The sequence below is a fragment of the Pristis pectinata genome, chromosome 17 (genome assembly GCF_009764475.1).
Source record: "Pristis pectinata isolate sPriPec2 chromosome 17, sPriPec2.1.pri, whole genome shotgun sequence".
Taxonomy (NCBI): Eukaryota; Metazoa; Chordata; class Chondrichthyes; order Rhinopristiformes; family Pristidae; genus Pristis; species Pristis pectinata.
This window is the reverse complement of record NC_067421.1, coordinates 37,067,642-37,088,556: the sequence shown is the minus strand read 5'-3', so window position 1 is coordinate 37,088,556 and position 20,915 is coordinate 37,067,642. Positions and strand designations below refer to the sequence as shown.

Genomic DNA, 20,915 nt, shown 5'->3' with positions numbered 1-20,915 from the left:
GTGGTCCCACAACCTCACAGTGGAAAGGTCATGGAAGGTGGGACAAGCCAAGCTTTCGGCAGTCTCCCTTCCTCTCAGCAAAGAGGTTATTAAGCTGGAAAGAGCACAGAGGAGATTTACGAGGGTGTTGCTGGGACTTGACGGACTGAGTTCTGGAGAGAGGTTGAGCAGGTTGGGACTTTTTTCACTGGAGCATTGGAGAATGAGGGGTGATCTTATAGAGGTGTGTAAAATCATGAGGGGCATAGATAGGGACACTGTGCATAATCTTTTTCCCAGGGTTGGGGAATCAAGAACTAGAGGGTACAGGTTTAAGGTAAGAGGGGAGAAATTTAATAGGAACCTGAGGGGCAACTTTTTCACCCAGAGGGTGGTCAGTATATGGAATGAGCTGCCAGAGGAAGTGGTTGAGGCAGGTATACTAACAACATTTAAAAGGTACTTGGACAGGTACATGGATAGGAAAAGTTTAGAGAGATATGGGCCAAACAAAGGCAAGTGGGACTTGCTTAGATGGGTATCTTGGCCGGTATGGACCAGTTGGGCCGAAGGGCCTGTTTCCGTGCTGTATGACTCCATGACTCTATGACTCTCAATTGTTAGGATGGAGAGTGGTGACTTAATGCTCTCAGGGTTTGTTCTGATGTTAAAAGCTTTCATTTTTAGCCTGGCCTATACACCTGCTTCCTTTATGCTCAGTTAATGCATGTCCTTTGAGATAAGAACATTTCTTCCAAGTTCCCCTGTGCTCACTGACCTAGTTTACTTCTGGAAAAATTCAGTTTTTAAAATTCTCATTGCTGAGCTCAAGTCCCTCCAGGGATACAACCCTCCCCATTCCCACAACCTTCCCAACCATTGGAGAACTCTCTGCTCATCCAATTCGGACTTCTTGACTCCTCCCCAATTTCCTTCGCTCTATCCTTGGCAGTTCTGTTCAGGCTGTCCCGGATAACAAACAGGTTCCGCTTTTGCAGACGTCCTTAAGTTGATTTTGTCCCAAGTCGGAAAATACACAAAAGTCACTCAATAAAATAACCATACCACCACAGTAATGGAATGAATTGCATCAAAAGGACGTATGACTAATAAGAAAGAACAATTATTAAAAGTGAAGGGAGACAGGAAACTATTCCTGCTATTCATAGAAGCGAATGTACATCGGACTTTTGAATTTAATATTATGAGAGTTCATTCATACCTAGGGGTGCCCATAACCTGGGGTCATTCTGCATTTAGTGGACAGGGTCTTTAGCTCTGGATTCCCTTCCTAAACTTTTCTCCCTCATTCCACTCCTTGAAGTTGCTCCTTAAAGCTGATGAAGAGACTTTTTCCCAGGGTGACAATGACTAAGACGAGGGGACATAATTTTAAGGTGATTGGAGGAAGGTATAAGGGGTAAGTTTTTTACACAGAGAGTGGTGGGTGCACGAAACGCACTGCTGGCAGAAGTTGTGGGGGCAGATACATTAGGGACATTTAAGAGACTCTTAGAGACATGAATGATAGAAAAATAAGGGGGCTATGTGGGAGGGAAGGGTTAGATAGATCTTAGAGCAGGATAAAATGTCGGCACAACATTGTAGGCTGAAGGGCCTGTAATGTTCTATATTCTAAAGCTACTTCTTTTTGCTGTTCTCCCAACCCCTTTTACCACCCAACATTAAGTCTTGTGAAAAAGACTCATCCCCAAAATCACACAGTGGGTTTTTTTCTAATTGAAGATAAGTTTTCCCCGAATGTAACAAGGTAATAAACCTTTCTGGAGTGTTTTGACTCAGTCTGAAAATTTCGACTGGGCACCTGGCCGTTCCTCCTTTTGGACCATCATAGGAAATTGGACCATGTTGTCAAGGGGCTTCCATTGCTGGGCATTCCCAGGACAACGTGGTCTTCCCAGCTCGGTGCCAGATGGGTAGACATGTAGGTAAGTAATATACTCAAACCCTCTGCCTGCTCTGCACAAAACCCCTACCCCTATCCACCACCAAGTCAAGACCAAACAAACACTCAAATCGCCAAAGCATAGGAGGCTATAGGCCAAATATAGGTAAATGGGAGTTGTGCAGATAAGTGCAATGGCCAGCATGGACATTTTTCATAGAACAGTACAGCACAATACAGGCCCTTCGGCCCACAATGTTGTGCTGACCTTTAAACCTTGCCTGAGACTATCTAACACCTTCCCCCCACATATCCCTCTATTTTAAATTCCTCCATATGCTTATCTAGCAACCTCTTGAATTTGACCAATGTACCTGCCTCCACCACCGCCCTAGGCAGCGCGTTCCATGCCCCAACCACTCTCTGGGTAAAAAAACCTTCCTTTGACATGATGGGCTGAAGGGCCTGTTTCTGTGCTGTACAATCCTACGATGTTACAATTCTTTGTAAACCCTGGTGTCCTGCAATCCCTCCCCCCCCCCCCCAAGTGGAACACCTTTGGTGAATAACTCCTGCCTCCCAATTCTGATCCACACCCAAACCCAAAGGCTGGGCTCCCAGTAAATCACAGACACGATCAGGCTTGTGGGAGAGAGGGGTACCACATCAGGGACTGCGCCATTCTCCATCTGACACTCCTTTTGGATCACACTCCCTGGGGATATACATATATAATCCCTATTTCAGGTATCCCTCACCTCTAGTCTGCCCCCCCCCCACCACCTGATCCTCCTCTGGTCCCCCTATTTTTGCCCCCTTTTTCCAGCACCCACGCACACTCCGGCCCCCCCCCAATCACCCATTTTCATCCCTCTTCTCCTCCTCGTTCCATCAACCTACTACCAATACATTTCACCCACCGGCTCTCTCCCGCCCCTTCCCCATCTGGTCCTGGCTCCAGCTGCCCTTCACCTCTCCCCTAATGGTTCCCATTATCACCTTCCCTGCTTCTCCGACTCCAGCACTGGTAGGCCTTGTGTCCCTGCTTCTCACCGTCCAGCAGCTGTCTCCACCTTCCCCCTCCCGTCCTCCCACCTGGCTTCACCTTCGTCTTTCTCTTGTCTGCCTCCCATCTATCACCCCACCTGCCTCTGGCTCCCAACTCCGCCCCTCCGCCTCCCCTACCTGGCTCGATCTGCCCGTCGCCCTTCACCCTCCATCTGCCCTGGGTCCACCAATCACCTCTGGCCCCTGTCTCACCAGTCCTCTTCTCCTCTTTATACCGGCCATCTCCCCTCTCCACTCTCAGTCCTGATGCAAGGTCTCGATCCCAAACGTCGACCATTCCTTTCCCCCCACAGATGCTGCTCGACTCACTGAGTTCCTCCAGCAGACCGCGTGTTGCTCCATTTAATCCCTATCTCTTGCTGCCAAACTCTTGTCCTCCACTTGGACTGAAGTTTCATGCAGATGCCCAGTGGTTCTATGCTCTCTCTGCATCTGCACCACTCCCACAGACTGTCATGGCCCTCTAGGCTATAAACTGTGTGCTGCTAATGAGCAAACACAGTGCCTCGCAGTTACTAGGAGACAACATTTGGTCGCTTGGACAACTGATGCAGGAAGCTTGTCTTGCATTGGTTAATCTCAATGGATAAGAGCAACTGGAATTGGGGCCTTCTCGTTTGCTCTGTGCAAACATCCCTCCCCACCATCGAGGGCCTCAAGAAGGCGGCATCCTTCACCAAGGACCCTCACCACCTGGGACATGCCCTCTTCTCGTTACTACCATCGGGGAGGAGGTACAGGAGCCTGAAGACCCACACTCAACGATTCAGGAACAGCTTCTTCCCCTCCGCCATCAGATTTCTGAACGGTCCATGAACACTACCTCATTATTCCTTTTTTTGCAATATTTATTTAGTTTTGTAACTTATAGTAATTCTATGTCTTTGCACTGTACAGCTGCCGCAAGACAACAGAATTTATGTCATATCAGTCAATGGTAATAAATCTGATTCTGATTCTGAAGATGGAACTTTAACTGTCCTTCCAGAGGTCAACGTTCTGCCGACATCGATTGTCTGACAATAGCTTTCCTTCTTGTGTCTTTTTCATTGTTTTCCGCTTGTGAGGTCAATTGAAGAAATAAAGGCTCATGAGTCAACAGTGAGGATCATAAGAAGAATATTTTAATGCAGACCTGAGGATAATTCAGGCGAATGCAAGAACCGGACTTCAAGAAATTGAACAGGAATTAATTTCATTCATTTCCTCTTGGGAAATTCACATCTGGAAAAAATATCATAAATGTCACATCAAATGATTACCTTTTTAATCCCCCATTATAACAAAATGTTTCATTAATTTTTGTGTAAAAACCTGTCCCATTTTCTGAGTACAAAATACGTACAGAGATCTATTCTGCACAAAGACAGTCAGTGACAATGATTTGCCATGTACCGTTGTTACATTTGACAAACGAGCAGAGTTAAGGCCAGTTCACGCAATCATTTGCATCAAGTGCAATCCATTCAGTAACTTTGTAAGTTTATTATATGAAGAGGAACAAAGAATAGTCAGTATTTATCTTATATTCTGAGCAGAATGTGCCTCTGCATTTGTTAAAGGTCAGGACATTCATTGTCAAGAGGGCATTGAGAAAGGGTCCGAAGATCCAAGCACCAATTCCCCCTTCCCGCTGAGGCATGCATGCACGACGCAATCGTACGACACACTGGCCTTGAACTGACACCGACCTATATGGGTGTCTGAAAAATTGATGGGTTCCCTTGAACCTTGTGGAAGTTACCAAAGCGAGCAGTGGACACACGCACACTGCTCTCTCACCAAATCCAATAGAAAATGAAGGAGAAACTTCTTTACCCAGGAAACAGATGGACTGTTGAACTCAGTATCACAAGGAGTGGTTGAGATGAATCACAGATACATTTAAGGGGCAAACAAATAAACTTGTGAGGAAGAAAGGATCTGCTCGTGGGAGGAGGCTCTGGGGAAGCACAAACACCAGCATAGACCTGTTGGGCAGATGGCTCATTTCCATGCTGTTAATTCCATCTATTTCTGTGCAATAGGAATCTACAGCTTCTGTGGTTTTAGCAGAGAGCAAAGGACAGAAATGTCATAAGGGTTTACACAGAAGCATGGGGTGACAAGGTGGGGGAGAGTGGAATCGGGTGGCAGGGGTGAGTGGTGAAACACACGGGTGAAAAGGTAGAAGGTCACGGAGGTGTTGCAGGTTTGCTTCTATCTCCAGTTACTATCATCAGTGATTCGGAGCTGTGTGAACCCCTGCCAATGGCAACTCAACCTGTTTCAACATTGATGGTGCAGAGCAGAATTAAAGAACGTCAGCCTCTTTAGCTGGTTGCCCCATGTGCCAACACCTCCTGTTAATGAAGATGGGAGGTGTTGGCACTGTTTGCCCTGTCTTGTTTCTTTTCCCTGGAAGTCATTTAAAAATAATTATTATCACCTTGTTCAACACCTTCAGGATTTGTTTCTTACCGGGTGTGTTACATTGTTGATGTGTTACTCTTCCCAACAATGCAAGGAGTCTGGATCAAAACCACAGTCCTGCTCTCAAATCACAGGAGTTTCCCTCAGTATTGCTTCCAACTTCTTGGACCCGTTGACCCTCACCAATTTTTATTGATGCACCACAGAAAGCATCCTATCTGGATGCATCACGGGTTGGTACAGCAACTGCTCTGCCCAGGACGGCAAGAAACTGCAGAGAGTTGTGGACACAGCCCAGCACATCACAGAAACCAGCCTCCCTCCATGGACTACACTTCTCGCTGCCTCGGTAAATCAGCCACCATAATCAAAGACCCCTCCCACCCCTGACATTCTCTCTTCCCCCCCCCCCCCATCAGGCAGAAGATACAAAAGCCCCAAAGCACCTACCACTAGGCTCAAGGACAGCTTTTATCCCTCTGTTATAAGACTATTGAACGGACCTCTTGTGTTATGAGATGAACTCTTGACTCATTCCCATTGGTTGGGCATCATTGGCAAAGCTGGTATCTGGTACCCATCCATGTCTATGCTGGTGATGTTGCTTCTTGGGAGGCTTATAAACTACACTGGGCTTCTGACCTTGTTTAATGCAGGGCATCATTTGGAGCTTTCTAATCCCAGCAGTACATCCTCTCCTGCACAGTTACACAGGTAAATTTTCATGGCATTTATACCTTGGGTATGTTGCCCATGACAATAAAGTTGAACTTGAAGGTAGTGTTAACCTTCAGTCAGAATTTCCTGCTATTTCTGGCTATTTTTCTATATTTTACTTATTTGTTTTATCTTCTTATACCCAGTCGGGGGACAGTTGGCTCACAGGAAAATCCTATCTATCTCAGTCCCCCCACTCATTTTCCCATAACCTTTTCATTCCTATACATTCATCAAGTCCACCCTGACTCTCCTACCACTGGGGGTAATTCACTGGAGCTAATTCACCTGGTAACTCACGCACCTTTAGAATCTAGGAATAAACTGGAGTACCCAGGGGCAACCCACACAGTCACAGGAAGAACATGCAAACTCCACACAGACAGCAGCCGAGGGCAGGATCGAACTGGGGTGGCAGGAATTGTGCAGCAGCGACACCACCCATTGGATCACAGTACCACCCACTATGCTTGCGATGTAGGATTTTAATGGAATTTCAACCTGATGCAACCATAACCTCCTCAAACATAGCGTCAATATGGATCAAGCAGAGTTTAAGAGAAAGGCTGGCATAAGGATTTAGTCTGAGTTATAAACTCAGAAGGCCAATAACCTTACACTCACTGTTTCCCACTTCCAGTATTAGACATGAAGCTGTATAACTGATGGTCGGGAGAAAACCAATTAACTGAGCTTGCCCCACCCTTGTGACGCCTGAATCATTGTTAATAAACACTTCCTAACTCCCACCTGCCCAGCTGTTAGAAGTGTTTGTTAACAATGGTCCAGGTGTCACAAACCCGAACCCACTTTCCAACCCTTCCCTACCCCATCGCTGAGTGGGTTCTACATAGAACATTGAACACTACAGCACAGTACAGGCCCTTTGGGCCACAATGTTGTTCTGACATTTTATCCTGCTCTAAGATCTGCCTAACTTTTCCCTCCCACATAGCCCTCCATTTCTCTATCATTCATGTGTCTATCTAAGAGTGTCTTAAATGTCCCTAATGTATCTGCCCCCACAACCTCTACAGGCAGTACGTTCCACACACCCACCACTCTCTGTGTAAAAAACTTACCCCTGACATCCCCCTTATACCTTCCTCCAACCACCTTAAAATTATGTCCCCTCGTGTTAGCCATTGTCGCACTGGGAAAAAGTCTCTGACTGTCCACTCGATCTATGCCTCCTATCATCTTGTACACCTCTATCAAGTCACCTTTTCTCCTCCTTCTCTCCAAAGAGGAAAGCCCTAGCTCGCTCAACCTATCCTCATAAGACAAGCTCTCCAATCCAGGCAATATCCTGGTAAATCTCCTCTGCACCCTCTCTAAAGCTTCCACATCCTTCCTATAATGAGGCGACCAGAACGGAACACAATACTCCAAGTGTGGTTCTGACCAGAGTTCTATAGAGCTGCAACATTACCTTGCAGCTCTTGAACTCAATACCCCGACGAATGAAGGCCAACACTCCATACGCCTTCTTAACAACCCTATCAACCTGCGTGGCAACCTTGAGGGATTGATGGACGTGGATCCCAAGATCCCTTTGTTCCTCCACACTGCTAAGAGTGGTGATCAAGTTAAGGTAGTGGTCAATAGTAACCCTGGCATGAGTAAAGCAGTTTTCTCGGCTTCCAAGTTGGGCTCAAACCCATGCCTTTGAGTGTGGCAGGCAAGAACGGAGACTCCAACAGATGTCAACCATTCTGCACGGTGCCTCATTACTCTGCAAAGGGTTAATTCTACACAATGCACTCACAGTTCCTGCTACCCCTCAACACAGGTTAATGCAGAGTGACTGTTTTATACTTCTTCGTCCATGTCCTTCATCTTCCTTAAGTGGGGAACAATCAAAAAGATCAGGAAATCCTCATTCTCGTCAAGCTCAACATAAATACCAGGGATGAAGAGCATTATTTCCATTTCCCATCACTCTGCTTATTTCTAACACTCTGCCTTAAAATAAATATATCTGCATAAAATACCCTTCCACAAAGATTGTCAGCTAAGCAAAAAATTATATCCTTCTCTTTTAAAAAAAAATTTTCATTCTTTTCACCCACATCGCCCTTGGATATTAAATGTAATTGTGTGATTCTGAACTCCTAATGTGGATTCAATGCTGGGTTGGAAATTGGGTTGCAACCGTGGTTCTCTAAGTTACACCCTGTACTTCTGGCTGAGTGACTGCAGGATCACCTTGCAGTGTGCATGACAATATAAGGTATTACAGGGGATTGAGCATCCCCAGTACCCTGGTATCTGTACGCTGGATGAATACGTAGGATCAGAGGAAGACATTAGTCCCCTGAACTTGTTCTGCTGTTCAGTCAGATCATAGTTGACTTGCATCTTAACTTCCATCCATCTGCCCAGTTTGAATTCAGTCCCTATGATATTTCTGCCTGTATGAGTTTAACAGTTCATCCAACTAGAATGGCAAAGATGGAGACTCAGAGCCAACATGCTAGTCGGTGACCTGATAACAGTGTGACAAGGAATTTAAACACAAAGTGTGCTGGGAACTATTTCCTGAGGAATTGATCAAACCTTGATGTAACCTTCATGTTGTTTTGAGCTCCCACTTTGCTTCAAAGGTACAGCTGGTAGACGGTCTGGGATAAAGCAACCAACAGGTCAACCTTAGATCCAAACCTGCAACTCCCACAGTGCTTGCTTTTAAATGGAAAGTCTCTGGAGGGGCAGCCAAGTGACGGACAAGGCAAAGGATGACAAGAGAATAAGAGAAAACAACACAAAGTGGCACAAAGCTTGAATGTTTTGGCTTACAGAGAGCAAGACAAATTAAAGACCCATGAAGGTAAATAGTCCTATAATGTTCATAGGTATGAAAGGGAAAAAGGGTGAAATATCCTTAGCATCAAACCCAAACACTTCACCTCTGAGTGATGTGACACAGTAAGCTGGCAAGAGAGAACATTGTCAGTAGTCCTTGGATATAGTTTGGTATCTCCCTCAAACTTGCAGTAATGTGCGATCTCTGTCTACTGCTTACTACAGCTGGAAGGTGTGAGGGTCCCTTCACAGTGCTTGGGGAGGACACAAGGTGATTGCCCAAAGCCAACTGTACTTGATATCCTTAAATATCACAAGACATCCTGCAGATACCTCAAAGTTATTTCAGATCCATTTTCGTACTGTAAGGAGAAACATTTGACCAGTAACAAAGAAGAAGCTGGAGGAACTCAGCAGGTCAGATGGACAGTTGATGTTTTGGGTTGAGACCCTTCGGGTCGAAACGCCAACTGTCCATTTCCCTCCACAGATGCTGCCTGACCCGTCGCGTTCCTCCAGCATCTTGTTTATTGCTCCAGAGTCTAGCATCTGCAGTCTCTTATGTCAACATTTCACCAGTCTGCTTTCAGAGTATTGACAATGACCGAGACATTGGTTTGACCTACTAATGGATTGTGACTGGACAGCACGTGAAGTGTAGCTGTCAGTATAACTCCAATCAGCTGGCCTGTGCAATAAGCACCACAAACGGCATTATTGCCTCAGGCAAGTGCATAATGCAAGGAGAAGAAAATACACCAGGGACATTACAGACCTGGCAGAGACGTATTGGTTAATAATAGAACCTACAGAACCTCATGTATTGTGAAAATAACGAACATCATGTTATTTATGGTTAATTTAATGATTCATGGATCACCTACAGGGGAGTGTTATCAAGTCAGTCGTATTCTGACAACAAAAAGAACTAAAACCATGAATAATTCCATCAAATGGCAAACATTATTCAGAAGGAAAAGAACGGTGGTGTTTGTAATTTTAACAGAGACAATGCCCCAAGGACACAGCACTGATGTGGGACCTTGTGGAGTAATGGGAGGGTAAAGGGGAGGGTCTGAAGCAATGGCCAGACCAACAGACCCTGAGAAGGCTTTTAACATAAGAGTTATACAGCATGGAAACAGGCCCTTCAGCCCAACCGGTCCATGTTGACCAAGATGCCCGTCTAAGCTGGTCCCATTTGCCCGCCTTTGGCCCATATCCCTTCTAAACCTTCCATATCCATGTACTTGTCCAAGTGACTTTTAAATGTTGTTTTTGTACCTGTCTCAGCCACTTGCTCTGGCAGCTCATTCCATATGTAGACCACCCTCTGGGTGAAAAAGTTGCCCTTTATCAATCTTTCCCCTCTCATCTCAAACCTATGCCCTGTAGTTCTTGATTTCCTCAACCCTGGGAAAAAGACACATGTGCATTGACTCTATCTATGCCCCTCATGATTTTATACACCTCTTTAAGGTCACCCCTCATTCTCTAGCACACCTATGAATAAAGTAGAAGTAGCCTGCTCAACCTCTCCCTATAACTCAATCCCTCAAGTCCTGGCAACCTTTTCTGCACACTTTCCAGCTTAATGCCATCTTTCCTATATCAGAATGACCAAAGCTGTACACAATATTCCAACTGCAGCCTCACCAACGTCTTCTACAACTGCAACATAACATCCCAACTTCTACACTCAATGCCGTGACTGATGAATGCCAGCATGATCAAAGCCTTCTTCACCACCTTCAGGGAACAATAGGGCAACAGATGCCTGGGGAAACGGTCAAGACAGATGGCTCTCCCACTCATGCAGAGTGGAAAGCATTGACCTGTAAGCGAAGGAGGCATGTATTATCACCGAGGGGGTTGAAAAGGAGGATGCAGAGATTGGGAGGTCAGGGACAGGGAGGCGGTGTAGAAGGAGAGCCTTGATGTGACAACGTCATGGATGAGAACCAGGGATAGGGATGGACGGAGCGAAGGGGCAGCTTAAGCAAGGGATGCGCGACAGTGATCAGGCGCAGGGTGAAGCAGGGAAGGGTGGCGTGACTGGAAGTGGACCGTGGAAAGTGAAGAGGTGCAGGGTGGCCAGCCAGCGCACCAGGTGAGGGGGAAGCTTGAACAGTCTGAGAAGGCAGTGTGAAGCGAGGGCGAAAATCGAGGGCGCCGAGGCGGCGGGCGGCAGGGGAAAGCACAGACGCAGCAGGGTGATCCGGAAAGGATATGGCAAACTGCGGGCGGACCAGGCAGGGTCGAGCTCAGGCCGACTGAAAGGGAGAAGCCGTTGGGTGGCTCAAGCGGACCTGGAAGGGTGGTTGCCTGGCGGACCGTGTAGGGTGAACCAGGAGCAAGGACGGACAGAGTGAAGGAGCAACTAGGCAAGGAATGGCTGACAGCGGTCAGCTGCAGGGTGAAGCACAGATCAATGGGATCAGTGTTAGAGAGGTGCAAGGGCAGCATGGACGTGTTGGGCCGAAGGAACTGTTTCTGTGCCGTGTGATGCTAAGCCAACGCTAAGACTTTAAGCATTGGTGAGAATGGGCAATGGTGCAGGAAACAGATGGGGTTGAAGAACATTATGACGCAGGAGTCCCGGCACTGGGTTAGATCCATTCACCTTTACGTGGAATGAACAGATAGGAGAGAGGGTGGAAATAGGAACCAGGGTGTGGAGCCTCAAACTGGAGCTAAACTGAGGGACAACAGTTTTACCAAGCACATTCTTTCTTCCATATTTTAAACATTATGATGGAAATCCAGTAACTACATTCAGAATTTGAGGCTGGACTTTCAAAGAGCAGACCTTGACTCTCTCAAATCCCTCAGCAAATGTGACATGTTTAGACTTTGTTCTTTAAGCATAGAAAAGAAAGGACAAGAAAAATCCAGGCTATTTGGGCTGCAGAAAACAGAAGACAGAATGTAGTTCCTTCAATGGGATTTCCTCAAACACAACCACTCAAAGGATTACATAGTTATTAAGCTAAATTAACCTGTTGTGCCTGATTGCTCACACTCCTCAATTTGTAAAGTACTGGGTAATATATCTTTAAGCACTTCTCTTCGACTTTTTTCAGTATTCATTTCTATTTTAATTCTGATGAAACAGCAGAGTCATGTGATGTGTCTGCTTCTCAAATACATAACAGTTTTGCAGCAACAGGTTGGAGACTTAACAAGTAAATATGGCATTGCTTTGCTAATACAGTCTACTTGAGGATTGTTCTATGCGTTACATACTAAATCAAAAGAACTTTCCTCAAGAATACTTCAACAGGCTATTTTTTCTTTTGCTGGCATTTGAGGGTCTCCACATTACTTGGGGTTGCTATTCTGTTTGATTGATTCCAAGAAGTCCCATCACATTGGTTCCTCCCTCTAATTGCCATAGCCCTTAACTCCATCTCCATTGGTTACCTGGAATGACAATCTTCATAGTGCCCCACCTTCCCAACAGCAACCGCAGACTCTTCCTTACCCAGATGTATGACTTTTGACCACTGGCCAAATGTCCATTAATTCCCACTCCTGACATTTTGATAAAGAGTGTTGGGATAAAGTATACCCTTCCCAAACCCGTGGTATCTGTCCTGTTTTTTACTTGTTCCCAATAAAGATAAATTTTCAATTGCTGGAGGGAAGGGGAGCCTAATATTATTACTCTTAAAAATGAGTAGCAACACTTTGAAGTTTGAGAGGGCAAATCCCACAATAAATTGAGTGGAGCTCTGCCCTCTGTACGATGCCTCGCCTTCTTAGCATTTCTGACAGTTTCCTTAAGTACAAATTTACAGCACTTTTTAAAACTTTCGGAATTGGGATTCAGTCCAAGCACATGTTTGAGTGGAGGGGAAGGAGGGGCAAGCAGGACTCACCCCAATAATCAACCTAAAAATGTACTTGTTATGGATGCACAAGCACATTGCACTGTTGAAAGTATCCTGACTGGTTGCATCGGGGTCTGGTACAGCAATTCTAATGTGCAGGAATGTAAGAAGCTGCAGAGAGTAGTGGACTCAGCCCGATACATCAAGGGCACATCCCTCCCCACCATCAGGAGGCGCTGCCTCAAGAAAGCAACATCCATCATCAAAGATCCCCACCATCCGGGCCATGCCATCTTCTCGCAGCTCCCATCGGGCAGGAGGTACAGAAGTCCCACACTACCAAAAGGTTCAAGAACAGCTACTTCCCCTTAACCATACGGTTCTTGAACCAACTGGCACAACGTTAATCACTACCTCAGTGTAGCAACACTATGACCACTTTGATAATTTTACACTAAAATGGACCTTGTTTTTTTTAAAATTCTAATTGTGTTCTTTCTTGTAAAAATTGTTTAATTTATGTTTAATTTATTTTATCTTGTGAATGCTGCTTATATGCTCTGTGCCTGTGATGCTGCTTCAAGTAAGTTTTTCCTTGCACCTGTGCACACATGGACTTGTGCATGTGACAATAAACTCGACTTTGACTTTAACAATGTGAACCCTGTAAAATTAAGTGTGTGTGTGTGTGTGTGTAGACTCAGATTTATGGACCCCAGCACACTTGAGTCACAGCAGTAATAAAAGGGATTGTGATTTCTCATATTCTTATCCAACACACTCCCAAGTCCAGCAGAATTACAACCAATTCCAGCAGAATTACAACCAATTCCAGCAGAATTACAACCAATTCCAGCAGAATTACAAGCAAAATAACCTTGATGAATGTCTCCAGAAAATCACGACAAGGAACAAGCAGAGGAATTATTGTCCAATTCTGTTCATTGGCAACACCTTCCAACCCCCAAGCCCTTTTGTCTAAATTGGAAGTCTCTGATTGTCCAGCCTTACCAGATACTCTGATAGTTTTTTAATCAAAATTTTTAGTCGCACTACCTTGCCACCTGTGGAAACTAGAATCATTAGTCATACGACAAGATTCAAGCTTCTCTTTGCTTTGATCTCCAATTTATCAGGAGATGCCTTTCCTCTTTCAGGTTGTCCTTGACAACAGTGGTGAGTTCTGGGAATGATTCACTTCAAAGCTTTTCTTTTGCAAAGGACTTTTACTGATGCAGGAGGGTAACATTGCGCTGAAAATCACACACCTATTTATGTGCTATTTAGGTGTGTCTGATGTTTCCAGTGTTTACGGTGTGGGGGTATTTTCTGAACGTAAAGGGCCTGAATTTTCCCTGGTCACCCCACCAGCCCCGAGCCATAGCCCAAGTGAAACAGCACAGAGAATGGCTGCAATCTTGGCACAGCAAGATCCTACCTTCTTTGGGGAAATCCCACTTGATTGAAGAAGAGTCTGGGCCTATATTTTCAGAACAGGGTGGGGAGTATAACCTACCATCTGCAAGGAAATCCTTACATTGATGGACAAATCCTTAGATTGATCACTGCACTGGTGTTGCTTTCTGCACCAGTGCAGAAGTCATCGAACTTATCACCTTCACGACTAACTTCCACTTCTCAAATTCACATGGACCATTTCCGGCACTTCTCTCCCTTTTCTCGACCTTTCTGTCTCCATCTCAGGAGACAAACCGTCCACTGATATTTATTATAAACCCATCGACTCCCACAGTTACTTAAACCACTCCTCTTCCTACCATGTCTCTTGTAAGGATGCCATTCCTTTCTCTCAGTTTCTCCGTCTCCGCCACATCTGCTCACAAGACAAGGCCTTCAGTTCCCTTCTGCTGTGGTTGATGGAACCCGCTTCCTCATCTCCTCTGTTTCTTGTATTTCTGCTCTCACCCTGCCTCCCTCCAGATAGAACAGAGATAGAGTTCCCCTGGTCCTCACCTTTCACCCCATAAGCCTCCGTATCCAGCATATCATTCCTCTGAAGTTTCCGCCAGCTGCAACGAGATCCCACCACCAGCCACGTCTCTTCCCTACCCCTTTCCACCTTGCAATCACTTCACTGAGGACAAATCCTTGCCCTCCGACAGAACCTACAGAGGTTCTGCACTCTGCGGTATTTTCAGATGAGATGGGGACCATAACTAGCTGTGATAGCAATGGGACTCAGTACTCCCGTTTCATCTGATCCAAGCCATCTGGGAGTGAAGTTAGAGAACACCACGAGAAGCAGAGGGCGGTACAAATTTGGAACTGTCTTCTGCAAATGACAACTGATGCTGGGCCCATTGTAATTCTAAATCGGAGGCCAACATATTTTTGACAATCAGGGATGTACGGAAGAGGCAGGCATGTGGAGTTGGGTCACAGATGAGCCAACTTCTCACTGAATGGTACAATGTGGTTGAGGAGCCGATGAGGTCCACTTACTCCTTTGCTGTTGCATTCCTATCGCAAACCAATCACTATCAATAGTTATTCAATGGATATTTTCAACAAGTTTGCATTTGACATTGACGTGCATCTAGCATCAAGAGCCATGGGAAGGTATTTAAAAGAGTCATGGTATACGGGGTGTTTAGATTACAAACAAAATATCTATTCAGTCAGGTAGCATCTGCAGAGGGATGAGCAGAGTTAACGTCTAGGATTGAAGTCGAAGAAATTAATGTCATGGTACGTTGGATCAGGAAGGCTAATAGTATTGTCAAGGATGCCTTCTGCCTTGGCCATTCCCTTTTCTCTCTTTTGCCTTCTGGGAAAAGAAACAGGAGCTTGAAAGCCCGGACATCCAGAGTCAAGAATAGTTTCTTCCCCACTGCTATCAAACTTCTGAACCATTCACCTCTTTCACATCACCTTCCCGGTGGTGCTGCACGTTCTTGAACCCTTAATTCTACCTCTTCCGTTATTGTCACTTTAGCATTTTTTGCATTACAGTCTGCACACTATACTTTGCACCATTTCATTGTTTTGTGCTCGTTGCTGTGCCTATTGTTGTATTTATTATTACCATATGTACTGGTTACTCTGTGAGCTTTACGCGAGCAGGGAATGTCATTGCACCCTGGTGTATGTGACAATAAACTAATCTGAATGTTTGCTGTTATGGTTCAAAGCACAAGGCATCAATTAGCAGGTACTCAGTGCAAACCTGGACCGTTCCTGAGCAAGCTGCTGGTTAGGAAGAGGTGATAGGTTAAGCCAGGTGTTGGGAAGGCTAATTCCAATACACAGCTTGGTGACGCTAAGCCATTTATTCTGCAAACCAAAATATACTATAACACGAACTATTCATTGATGATTCTCAAATGAATTAATTAGAGAATTTTTAACTAAAAATTTATAGCACAGCAGGAGTCCATCTGGTCGATTGTATCATTTCAATTTATCTGCAATTTATATATTTTTAATTTAATTACTTTCCTAAACCACTAATTTAGCTTCTCAAAGAAAATTAAATGGAAATGAGTGCTTTATTGACTTAGCTAATGTAAGTCATTGACCCCAATTATACCAAAGCTCTCTCTCCCTCTCTCTCCTGCTTTCTCTCTCTCTCTCTCGCTCTGGATATGGTTAATCACAGGCGAGGATTAATCACTCTATTTCCCTGTTTCCTAAAACTTTTGGTTTCACTCTCAGTGTTCTCATTGGGAAGTACGTCCTGGTTCAAGAGAACCTTGTTCTTTGCCACTGATCCACCCTTTGCAAATTGGATTGCAAACGATTGAACAATTGACAAGCCTCCACAAACAAAGGTTCTGAATCATGTTTGTGAGGTAAGATCTGCTGCTGTGTTTATAAAATACACTTATTTCATTCTAATATGAGTCGCCACGGTTTGGTAGACAGTGGAGGACAGAAGTGGTTAAGGACCAGGAACAGGCTGTGTTGTCCAATTGCATTAAGTATGTTGACCACACCAGATGTTCTTACCAAATGGATTCGGCAGGCCTGAACTCTAAACAACAGCCCAAAACCAATTCAGAGTTTTGAGGAAGGTGTGAAAGAGAAAGGCAGTGACTGTGTTCTCAAAGCAGAATAGGTTGGCATTCTGATAAACTACTGGCTGCTCATTTTAGTGTTATCCAGTTGGGTGGGTGTTAGTTAACAGTTGAAATTAATACGTATGTGCTTCCTCTTAGCTTGCCCCTTCTCTCCCCACACCTCTGCGCAGAACAGGCCAGCTCCTGGCTGGTTCCTCTCCATATTCATTCCAACCACTTACAGGTTCCTCTTTTCTCTGCATCTCAGCCCCAGATTTGACAATCGAAGCACAGCACTAAAAGCAGTAGCAAAGGGGCAAAGTCCAGCTCCTGCATGCCACAAAGCCCAAAGGCCACACTGATACCTCCTTTCACATCGTGGCAAACTCCAGATAGCCATTGACCTTAGTGACTCTAAAGGTTGCTTCCTGGCATATCTACTGACCCCCTGCCCCAGCTGCATCTGGTGACCTTTACTCTAGATGCTCGAAGCACTTAGAAAGCTAATAGCTGCAGAATACTAAAAAAAGCCACCCAATGGGTGGGAAGGAGCACTGGCTGGGGAAAGGGAGGGAAACACAGCCATGTCCCAAAAGCATTTACCAACAAAATCATCTGGGAGCGTAATCCTCAGGGACACCGGTTAGGTTTCTCAGTTTGAGGGCCACGTCAACAGTCTTGACAAAAAGGTCAATCATTTTTCTCATCTCAGGAGTGTAGGGATCATATTCCAGTTTCCTTAGGCCGGAACGTTTGAAGTTCCCATCCTTTTGGCTCTCCACACAGAGCAGCCTGTCATCAGAGACACTGAGGCCCAGGATGGACACCATTTTTTTCAGCTGGTTGAACAGATCGTGCTTCAGATCTTCATAGTGGACCACAAGGACTTCCCTGCCATACTTTAACCAGTCGAGAGTGTGGGACGCCCACCAAGGAGCGTAGTTCCTCACGAACTCAGGCCACTCTGTTGAACAAAGAGAAACATCAAATATTAAAATCCCCATTCATGCCAACAACTTCACTGACACAGGATTTTCCACCTCTAACAATTTGAATCAACGAACGTGGTTACAAGGCAACACATTCTCTTAGCTCTAAAGGCACAGCATCTGCAAACAGCAATGAGCCTGTTATCCCACACCATGCAATCACCAATGCAAATGTCCCACAGTTGAATGAAGGCAGCTCCATCAGTCCAGGTGAGGCTATGCTCTTGTGACACAGTCTTCCACCTGTAAAGCTGTCACATGAAGGAAAGGGCCACAATGTGTCCACCCATGAAAATGACAGGTAGCTAAGCTTAGCTGGATGTCAATGTTGTCAAAAAGTTTGAACGGTCCCGAACTGCAGTAAATCACTGGCGCAGATATGATGGGTTAAATATTCTCTTTTTACGTCCTAGGTTTTCTATATTTCTGGAAAGATTTTTTTAAAATTTAAATTTTTAAAATTTTATTTACAGCGTGGTAACAGGCCCTTCCGGCCCAACGAGTCCGCGCCGCCCATTTTAAACCCAAATTAACCTACCCGTACGTCTTTGCAATGTGGGAGGAAACCGGAGCACCCGGAGGAAACCCACGCAAACACGGGAGAACGTACAAACTCCTTACAGACAGCGACGGGAATCGAACCCCGATCGCTGGCGCTGTAATAGTGTTGCACTAACCGCTATGCTACCATGATTTAAACCTACCTTTGTTGCTAGCATGTGCCCCACTTCTTTTCAATGAATGGACACTGACCCTGCACCATTTCTAACATGGCACAGATTGTTCGAGTGCATTACCGACAGTGATTGATGAGGAATTGCCACCTTTTAATACGAGACAGCTAGATTTCATGAAGAGTACAACATTGAGGTGTGGTGGGAGATTTGCAGGTGAACAGTTGGTGAGAAGTTTAGGCTTCTATGTTTATGTACGAGCATATGGAAATCCCAAATTTTCCATGATTCTCCACAAACTGCCAAGCAATATCCAATGATCAAAGTGGGGAACACATTGCCATCACCTCCTACTGAGTATCTCAAAGAATCCTTATGTAGTAATGCACATAATTAAATGTAAATAGTTGATAATTGTCCTCTTCCAAGCCAGTGGTCACACTGCTATTGTGGGCTTATCTTGTCAAACAGTTATAGAGTCAAACAGCATAGCAATGGGCCCTACAGCCCAGCTGGTCCATGCCAACCAAAATTTCCATCTAAGCTAGTCCCACTTGCCTGCATTTGGCCCATATCCCTCTGAACATTTCTTATCCATGTAGCTGTCCAAGTACCTTTTAAATGTTGCTAATGGACCTGCCTCAACGACTTCCTCTGGCAGCTCATTCCATATACTGACCACCCTCTGGGAGAAAAAAAGTTGCCCCTCAAACTCCTATTAAATCTTTCTCACCTTGAACCTATGCCCTCTAGTTCTTGATTCCTCAATCCTAGGAAAAAGACTGTGTGCATTTACCTGAGGGCACATACCACCAGGCTCAAGGACAGCTTCTATCCCACTCTGATAAGACTATTGAATGGTTCCCTTATACGATGAGATGGACTCTGACCTCATAATCTACCTTGTTATGACCTTGCACCTTACTGTCTACCTGCACTGCACTTCCCTGTAGCTATGACACGTTACTCTGTGCTGTTATTGTTTTACCTGTACTACCTCAGTGCACTCTGTACTAACTCACTGTAACTGCACTGTGTAATGAATTGACCTGTACGATTGGTATCCAAGACAAGTTTTTCACTGTATCTCGGTACAAGTGACAATAATAAACCAATACCAATACCAATACCTTATCTATGCCCCTCGTGATTTTACATACCTCTATAAGATCACCCCTCATTCTCCTACGTTCCAATGAAAAAAGTCCCGACCTGCTCAACCTCTCTCCACAACTCAGTCCCTCAAGTCCCAGCAACATCCTCGTAAATCTCCTCTGCGTTCTTCCCAGCTTAATGACCTCTTTCCTGAGAGGTGGGAAGACTGCTGAAAGCTTGGCTTGTCTGATTTTCCATGACCTTTCCACTGTGAGGTTGTGGGACCACTTGTACGTGCATGATCTCTTTCAAAGATCAGCACACAGCAAAACACTTTTCATACAATAATATCTATTCAAATTGCAGCCATTCTCAAGTCCCGGCAACACCCTCTGCACTCTCTCCAGCTTAATGTACTCTTTTCTTTTGCAGGGCAACCTAAACTGAACACGGTGACACCGTGAACACTGGCACAGTTGCGTCAGTGTTTTAATCTTTGGCAGATGCCAATCTGGTTCACCTCTGTTGGGGCTGTGTTTGCAGGCAGGTGCACTCAGCTAACTTGGAGAATATGTAGAAACCTCCGAAAGGACAAAACACAGCCTCTACCTTTTGTGTGTTCAGATAATAATATACTAGAGAGAAAGAAAACTGTTTCTGAAGTCAGATCAGAACAAGCAGGGATTTTCTCTCTAAGAAAACCATGGAGAAAAATGAAAGTTTAACAACTGTCTGTTTTAGAAAAAAGGACAATGGCCACAAAAATAGGGTTGATTACAGTATTTGATTCTCAAATATAGACCTGGGTGGAATATTGCAAGTTACGGTATTTGCTACAAAGGACACAAATGAAAATAAGCAGTAGAGACAAAGAGTTGTACAGCATGGAGACAGGCTCTTCGGCCCAATTTATCCATGCTGACCAAGATGTCCATCCGAGCTAGTGCCATTTGTCTGTGTTTGGTCCAAATCCCGCTAAACCTTTCCTATCCATGTACTTGTATTTTAAACATTATAAATTGTACCTGCCTCCACCACTCCCTCTGATAGCTTATTCCATGTACTCACCACCCTCTGTGTGAAAAAGATCCCCCTCTGGTCCCTTTTAAATCTTTCCCCTCGCACTTTAAACCTATACCCTCTGGTTTTAGACTCCCCTACCCTGGGAAAAAGACTGTGGCCACCCACCTTATCTGCACCCCACTTGATCTTATATACCTACATCTATTTCAATAAGTGTGGTAGGACGCCCTTCATGTAGGTTGATGAGAAACCTGTGGAGCCCAGAGAAAGCATCGCACAAAAAAATAGGGAATTAGTGGATTTGTGGAATAAGCACTTTAACTAAAGCCAAGCAAGATCATGGAAGGATTTAATTTTGATCTAATCAGTGGCACCTGGACTGAAGAAATGCACAG

At 45.0% G+C, this 20,915-nt stretch overlaps 1 protein-coding gene across 1 annotated transcript in view; it reads right to left on the bottom strand.

The window, feature by feature from the left end:
• Positions 1 to 5,807: 5,807 nt before the first annotated feature.
• Positions 5,808 to 20,915, bottom strand: part of wscd2 (WSC domain containing 2) — a 232,417-nt gene continuing 217,309 nt past the window's right edge. Inside the window, exon 8 of the mRNA XM_052032007.1 lies at positions 5,808 to 17,703. Within this exon, the coding sequence (XP_051887967.1) occupies positions 17,351 to 17,703 (353 nt within the window). The 3' untranslated portion in view covers positions 5,808 to 17,350. The remainder of the gene's footprint in view (positions 17,704 to 20,915) is intronic.